This window comes from Pezoporus wallicus, unplaced genomic scaffold (genome assembly GCF_028554395.1).
Source record: "Pezoporus wallicus isolate ANWC-B61680 ecotype Strahan unplaced genomic scaffold, APGP_CSIRO_Pwel_v1 contig_8717, whole genome shotgun sequence".
In the NCBI taxonomy this organism is placed as follows: domain Eukaryota; kingdom Metazoa; phylum Chordata; class Aves; order Psittaciformes; family Psittacidae; genus Pezoporus; species Pezoporus wallicus.
Window position 1 is genome coordinate 188,507 of NW_026640825.1, and position 7,908 is coordinate 196,414.

Genomic DNA, 7,908 nt, shown 5'->3' on the forward strand with positions numbered 1-7,908 from the left:
GGTTTGTGGGTATTTTGCGGTGTTTTAGGGTGGTTTGTGGGTATTTTGGGGTGTTTTAGGGTGGTTTGTGGGTATTTTGGGGTGTTTTAGGGTGGTTTGTGGGTATTTTGGGGTGTTTTAGGGTGGTTTGTGGGTATTTTGCGGTGTTTTAGGGTGGTTTGTGAGTATTTTGGGGTGTTTTAGGGTGATTTGTGGGTATTTTGGGGTGGCTGCCGTTGGGACCGGGCCTGGCGGTGAGCGGTGAGGAGGGGGGGGGCCGGGAAATGGGGTCCATGGGGGGTGGGGGGGCAATGGGGGGCTGGGAGCGGGAGAGGGGGTGAGGAAAGAGGGGAGGGGGGGGGAAGCAGCGGTGGGGGGAGGGGGGTAACGGGGAACCGAGCGGCTGAGGGGGTGTCCGGGGGTGCCTGGGGCCCTGGGGGGTGCCCGGGGAGCGGAGCGGGGTGTCCTGGGGTGCGTGGGGAAGGGGCACGGGGCGCCGAGAGGTGCAGGGTGCCCTGGTTCGGGTCAGGGCTGCACCAGGGTCCATGCGTGCGGCTGCAGGGGAGGCCCGCAGGGTGCGGGGCACCCCTGGGTGCTGCTGTGGGTGCCTCCATGCCTCCCTGTTCTCCCCCCCCCCAGACCCGCCGCCACGCTGGCGCTGCGCTGCATGGATGGGGTTTTCCTCTCGCCCAACGAGGATGAGTTCGTGGGCAGGATTACGGAGGAGCTGGAGCGCTTCGTGCTGCAGGGGCAGCTCCACAGGTGAGTGCTGGGCTGTGAGTGCAGCGGTGACCCTGTCCTGCACCTCTGCGTGGTGGCACTGGGCACTGCACGCAGGGTGCTGCGCACACGGCACCGCACACACAGCGGCACATGGGGGCTCTTGTCTCTTTTTACACCGGTTTTCTGCCTGTGGGGTTTGGAGCCCCTCTGCAGGGTCCAGACTGGCTTGGAGCATCCCTGCAGGCCAAGGGTCACCAGGGAGCTGTGCCCTGTGCCCTTCCCCATTAAGGGCACATTTTACACCATTATACACCATTCATTATACACCTTAAAGCAGCATCAGCCCCCTGCCACAGGCAGGGACACCTTCCACTAGAGCAGGTTGCTCCAAGCCCCTGAGTCCAGCCTGGCCTTGAGCGCTGCTAGGGATGGGGCACCCATTGTGGAATGCTGAGGAGTGGAACTGAAGTTGTAAGAACGTGACTAAATGCAGTGGAATCAAATGGGTTCTGTATTCATCCAGTCATGTTCGTAGTTGATGGTTTCTCGAGCGCACTCAGACTGGGTGGAATGGGACCAGGAGCTTGTGCTGGTGATCTCCCACCATTCCCAGCACGGACACAGGCAGCACTGGGATCCCCAGGCAAAGGCAGGGTGCTCCCACTGCTGCATCCAAAGCAAGCTCATGTAGACACCTGGGATGAGGAGGGGGTTTGGGCTCTTTTATATCAGAATGTCCTGCTTGGCTTTTGGGCTTGGATTTAAGCCCTACTCTGGGAATGACCTGGGAAGAGGGATTGATAAATCCTTGCTGTGTGCCTGTCCTTTGCCTTCCTACAAGTTGCTGATGCCCTCTCTCCTTTCAGTGTGCTGCTGTTCCCTCCCCTGTCCAGCCGCCTCAGGTACCTGATCCATCGGACCGTGGACAGCATGGATCTGTTGAGCAGCTTTTCAGTGGGAGAAGGCTGGAGGAGGAGGACGGTGATCTGCCACGCAGCTGTAAGGTGCAGTAGCTCTCTCAGTGCATCTCTTTCCATGGTCATGGGGTTTGTTTAAGATTACAAGCACAAAGTGTGTGTGTGATGCCCCTCTTCAAAGAGGAGGTGTCTGATGGCATCTTCCAGTCATTGAGGAAGCAGAGGCTCTTCTGCACAAGAATAGCACAAGTGTGATAAGGAGTGGCTGAGGGACCTGGGCAGGTTTAGTCTGGAGAAGATAAGGCTCAGGGGAGACCTTATTGCTTTCTGCAACTATCTTAGTGGCGTGGGTTAGTGGTGGCCTTGGCAGTGCTGGACTGGGTGATCTTGAAAGTCTTTTCCACCCCAGCTGATTCAGTGATTCTTTTTCCCTATCTGCCGTCTTGCCATGGACGTGATGCTTTCCCTCCTCTCTTTTACACACACCGCATTACTTGGGTTCCTCTGCTCACCTCTTGCTGTTCCCTTGTTCCCAGGCTGCCCACCGAAACCAGCGACCAAAAACCCAGCACCAACCCCCTGAGACCAGCCCGGGCTCCACAGCCGTGGGGCCGGGGAAGCCGAGGGGGGCGGCTGCGGCACCCTGGGGACGTGCATGGGGACAGCCCTCGAGCCGCCGTGGGCTCCGGCAGGATCAGGAGGCCGCCCAGGAGGAAGCCGGATAAAGCCCTCTACGTGCCCAAGGCGATGCGCAAGAGGGAGGAATGGGGCGAGCAGGAGAACCCGGCGGCTGCTGGCAGGGATGTGGAACAGGAGGAAGAGACCTGCCCCAAAGAGAGTGCCCAGGAGGAGCTGGGCAGGCCTGAAGGAAGCTCAGGTGATGTCTCCTTGGCCTTTGGTGAGCAGGAGGAGCCTGGTGAAGGGTGCGTTCCAGGAGATAGTAATGCTGAGCGTCCCCCGTGTCGTAGGGATGTCCCGTTGTTACAGAGCAACAAGGATTTCTCTGGGCAGGAAGGTCAGGATAAAGACTGTTCAGATTCCCTTTCTTCTGTACACAGTAAACCCCCAGCTGAAGCAGAAGAGCAAGATCTGAGCTGTGGTAACAGTGTTACACCAGAAGGCACCAAAATCCTGTGCCAGGTGCGAGCTGAAGACCAAAGCAGCCGGAATGCCGGTGTATCGGAGTGTGCCAAAACCTCCTCCCTTACAGCCAGTGACTGCGGTGCAGACCCAGCTGAAGCAGAGTCAAGTGCAGGGTCACTGGTGCTGGAAAACCAGGATGAGAGCCACACCACTGCCAAGGGCCTGGAGAGCAGCAGAATCACGTCACTGCCTGAAGAACAGGGCAAGGACTTGAACGCTGGCACCGTGGAGGGAGGGAAGAGTTCCTCCAACCTGGAAAGCCAAGATGAGTGCCCCAGCGTTGCCCAGGTGGAGCAGACCCATTGCCAGAACCCCACAGAAGCCCCAGATGAGCCTCTCCCTGCAGCTGAGCCCATGTGTGGTGCTGAGCCATCATCTCCTGAGGACCAGACTGAGCATGGGACAGATGCTCCGGTTCAGAACTGCAGTGGGAAGGAGTCCGTGGTGGACGGAGAGGACAAGGAGGGTTCGTGCTTGGCCGATGCTCTGTGGCATGAGCTGCACTTGCCTGCAGGTGACAGAGAGGAGAACGTGGCCGTACCCAGGAGGAGCAGCCTCGAGGACGACTGTACCACAGAGCTCTTGGCAGAGGTAGTGTTCTGCAACCCCTGGGGAGTGACTGTGGGGAAAGGATGTGGCTGAGGCTGGGCCCCAGGGCATGGGAATAGTCCCTGCGCTGGGGCTGAACCTGGTGGCAGGAGCCACAGAAGTGGTTTGCAGGGACCGAGGTGGATTGATCTTTGTGGTGAAACCTCATCTTTTTAATGGTTTTCTTCTTTAATCCCCTCAGATTGTGGGTTATTTAACTGTGAAGAGCGTAAGCATCGAGAAGATCAGCTTAGACTGCTCCAGCTACAGGGATGCCCAGGTCAGCGAGGGGGATTTTGGCCACGTGACTGAAATCTATGACTTCTCCCCATCGCTGAAGACAGAGGACCTGGTGGAAATGTTCTCTGACTTCCAGTGAGTATCTCTGAGAGCCTGAGCACAGCAGGGGCATGGAGGGAGCAGCCTTCACGCTGGAATGAGACAGCCTGATGGAGCTGGAACCTTAGTTTCACCTTCGTGCCCTTGTGTCAGGCTCTTTCTGCGCCTTAAAGGACATTTCCTGCCTGGTTTAAACCATAGCTGGTTCTTCAGGGCTCTCACGGCTAGCTATGTGCAGATGTTACTGCTGCAGGCGTCAGTGAGGCTTCAGGTGCTTTCTAGGAGCGTCTTGGTTCCTGCACTTGGGTGCCTGGATGAAATTACAATGAAATTACATGCCTGCAAAGGCTTATGTAAGTAAAAGGGCTCGATTCTGCTGCTGGAGATCAGATTTAGTATGTAAATCCAGGGAGCAGATCCTTGTGCCTGAGGGAGTGACGCTGCATCAGGAGCAGAGTGAAGTTCAGCCCTGGTTAGTGATAAAGGTCTAGCTCTGAACTGGTTTGGTGTCTGCAGGAGGGTGTCTTCCTCCCACCACCATCCTCCTCCTTTCTTGCTATCCCTGGTGGATCAGATGGGAACTCTTCCCTCTGCAGATCCCTTAACAGCCATGATTTACGTTTTAAATAAGCTCTTCTGTGTATTTCCCTTCATGTGCTATTTCCATTTGCTGGGATGGGGCAATGCCTGCAATGGAGACTGCTTTTGGCTGAGGGAAAAGGAGAGCTCCTGGGGGCAGCTGAGGGAGTAATTGCATGTTGTGGCCTTGAAAGGGGCACATCTGATGTTCTGCTCCTTTTCTTCTCTTTCCCTTTGTGTCAAATAGGTGTAATGCTTTGAAAAGCACCATCTACCTGCGTGAAAACACTTCAGTCCTTGTGATAGCTCAAGGTGGTTGATGGGTTTTAGTGTGTGGGGACTTTCTTATTAACCAATATCATTCCATTGTCTCTTCATTTCAGCGAGAGCGGGTTCAAAATCCAATGGGTTGATGATACACACGCCCTGGGCATCTTCTCCAGCCTCTCCACAGGTAGAGTGACTTGGTTCATGTTCAAGGGCCCTGTGGAGCTGCTGAGGTCTCTGCTCATGCACAGTGCCCCTGCACTGACCTCTGTTGAGTCCTGCACTTGGGTTGCCAAGGGCAGTCGTGGTTCATCGTGTTGTTCTTCCCGCACGCTTCCAACTTGAAAGGCTTTTCCAGCTGGAGAAACTGGAATTCTGTGGTGGGTGTGGAAACGCTGCTCTGCCAGAGCAGCAGGTTTGTAACTGGTTTGGATGGGCAGCTCTTGCATAGGGAGTGACTCGTGCTGTGTTCCTAGTAATGAATCTGCATTGCTCCTGCAGGTTTATTCCTCCTTTAACTAGGCAGAAAGTCCTGCCTGGGGTACAGTGACCTCCTGGGGACCTCCTGAGCATGGTGGCACGCAGGGCAGCCACCAAGCTTCCTGCCAAACCTGCCTTCTTGGGACAAACAGCCAAGCTCAGCTCTGAGCCATCCCAAGAGATGTTTGCATCCAGCAGGCCCAAAGCCTATGCTCTTTCCTTGGGATTTAGAATCACAGAGTGGTTTGTGTTGGAAGTGACCTTAAAGCTCATCCAGGGAAAAACTTCCTTGTAACTTCCTTCTTATTTAGTCTAATAATGTCAGAGTTGTCTTTTAAAACATGTCTGTATTTTCATGGGATTCTGCCTGTGCTCCTATAAGCCTGAGGTGACTAGAATGAGCTTAGCTCTTTTAGCACAAGGCTTGAGATAACACAGCAGCTGCTGGAGCTCAAATTACTCACTATTATACCACGTACTGATTTTTACCATATACAGTCTGCTGATTTCAACACTCTTTGTTCTTTGAAGCATCTCAAGCCCTGGGGCGACGTTATCCTGCTTTAAAGATCCGACCATTGATCCATGCCACGAAGCAGTCCAAAATCAAGGCCCTTCAGCGACCAAGTAAGTCAGTCTTTTAATTATTAGTATCCTTGGTTTACCAGCCTTTTACATCCTGAGTGGTCACCATGACATGTTAAACGGGGAAATATATATTAAGGAGCTATATTTCTTGGGGTTAGTTGGTGTTTTAGAGCCTCATTGGCACTGCATGACATGGGGCTGTTGTGTGGAGTCTTCAGTAGAAGCCTGAGGGTGAAGTTATATTTTTAACAGTGTTTGCAGCCAACTTGTATTCTATTCCTGGTAAAATTTCCTACCTCAGCAATGCTGGTTGTGCCCATGTGCAGCAGCAAGGGTGGATGTGATGACAAGAATGACTTGGCAGCGTGAGATGACATTATATTCTGCTTACAGGAAGCAGAACTACAGCTATTATGTATGGGTGTGTTTTCAGTCCCTTTTCTTTTCCTGCTGCACAAGGACTGAAGCAAAATGCACCAAATCCTGTTGCTTTTTGTTCTCTCATCAGCTCAGTGGGCTGCTAGAACTCGGGCTTAGTTTTTCTTGTGTTACTTGCTTCTCTTATGGGAAGCTTGAAGTGAAGGGTTGTGTGCAGCAGGGAGGTGGAGCTGTAGCTGTGAGCACAGGAAGACCGAAGCAATAACAGTGCCCTTTTGTGGTTGGTGTCATTTTATTCGGTATCAGGTGAAGGTAAAAGAACTGTTAAGCTTAGCCATTAACATTGGTTTATTTCTTTTATTGCCTTTTAAAATCATATTGTAATCAGTTATACTTGCCACAGTAAAGAAATGCCATGAACCTGGTAGCAGCAGAGACTTTGCTGAAGGTACAATGATGCTGTTACTTCTCCAGTACACTGCAGTTAAACAAGTTTCTATGAATGGGTTCAAGGGACACTGTCACAGTTGGAAATTCCTGAGTTTTAAAGACTGCTAGATTTCAATGGCACATCAAAGGATGCGATTTGGGTTTACACACTCCCCAGCATCTCTTTTCACTCCCGCTTCCTAATTCTCGGTGCTGGAGCACTTCTGAATTGGGTTATAAACTGCTGGGGAACATCATCTATAAACTCTTGTATTCAATTTCAATAGCAGGTATTTTCCAAACACAGATTTGGCTCTTTAGCTGACAGTGTCTCTTATCTTTTAGTGTTTTCCTTTGTTCCTGTCAAGAAAGAGTGGCAGGTTTATTTCCCAAGCTTTGCGTTGCCCCTGTTGCTTTTATTAAGAAAACCTCTGAGAAAGCCAAGCCAAGCCTCATTACTGACTGGATAATAGATTTGCACCCAGTTGCTGGTAAATGAGTAGGAAATCACCAAATCCAACCCGCTGCGCCCTTGGCAAAGGTTTGGTGTATTCATTTTTTGTGAGACTGGAGCAAGCAAGGCGTGTGCCAGAAAGTGGAAGTTAGTGGCCAAAGGGCTTTCCCAAAGCATCTGCTGTAGCCACGTAGTCTTTAAGAAATGCAGATTTTTTATTCCCTTGCTTTCTGCTGGTTTGCTTGGTCTAAATTGAGCTCAAACATCCCCAAGTGTGGAGAAACTTGGTTCTGTTTGGTTGGACTGTGTAGCTTCATTTTGTTAGCAGAGACGCTGAAGGTGGCCAGGAAGCTTTTCCTGAAAGCTAATGGGGAATGATGCTCTCTCCCACTGCCGAAGAGCTCGAGCTTAATTAGAGCCACGCAGCTTTTGAACTGCCATTGGAAAATCTTTGAGTATAAAGCAGGAGGGGGATTTGCTAAAAGGAAAGGCAATTTACTGGCGATGCATAGAATGATTGCTCGTGCTCCTTGGCTAAACGTATAATGGAACAAAGGAAATGGACATCAGTCCTTCTGTCTGCCGGGCCCCTGGTTAGCCACCAGCCTGCTCCTGAACAAGCACTAACTTCCTGAACGAGCACTAACCTGATGGTTTCTCACCCATTTGTACCTAGAACTCCTTCACTTGGCAAAAGAGAGACCCCAGACGGACACAGCAGTGGCCAAGCGGCTTGTGACCCGTGCCTTGGGCCTGAAGCACAAGCAGCAGGAGGGCTCAGGCACCGACGTGCTCCTGCCAGAGAACTTGGACCAGGAGGAATAAACCATCTCAGCTAAAACAAAAAGCTGTATAGACGAGCATGGCTGTGATATTAAACTGCATGCAGAACAGTGAGTTGCCATGGGGGTGTTCTCTTATGGACTAGCACCATCGTTTCTGAAGCTGGGAAGGGGAAAGGTTTACTATTAATGAGATCTTGCACTTCAAGCCAAACCCTGTGAGGGTTCTGTTAGCTCTTTGTTATGGAGAGCATGCTGCTGG

The 7,908-nt window shown here is 52.1% G+C and overlaps 1 protein-coding gene across 1 annotated transcript; it reads left to right on the forward strand.

Annotated features, from left to right (window-relative positions):
* The first annotated feature begins 618 nt into the window (after positions 1-618).
* R3HCC1 (R3H domain and coiled-coil containing 1) lies at positions 619-7,757 on the forward strand. Its single transcript, XM_057420829.1, has 7 exons — positions 619-741; positions 1,569-1,706; positions 2,156-3,353; positions 3,553-3,725; positions 4,652-4,722; positions 5,547-5,642; positions 7,541-7,757. The coding sequence occupies exons 1-7, from the start codon at positions 647-649 to the stop codon at positions 7,687-7,689; spliced, it is 1,920 nt and encodes a 639-aa protein (XP_057276812.1). The 5' UTR covers positions 619-646; the 3' UTR covers positions 7,690-7,757.
* The last annotated feature ends 151 nt before the right edge of the window (positions 7,758-7,908 follow it).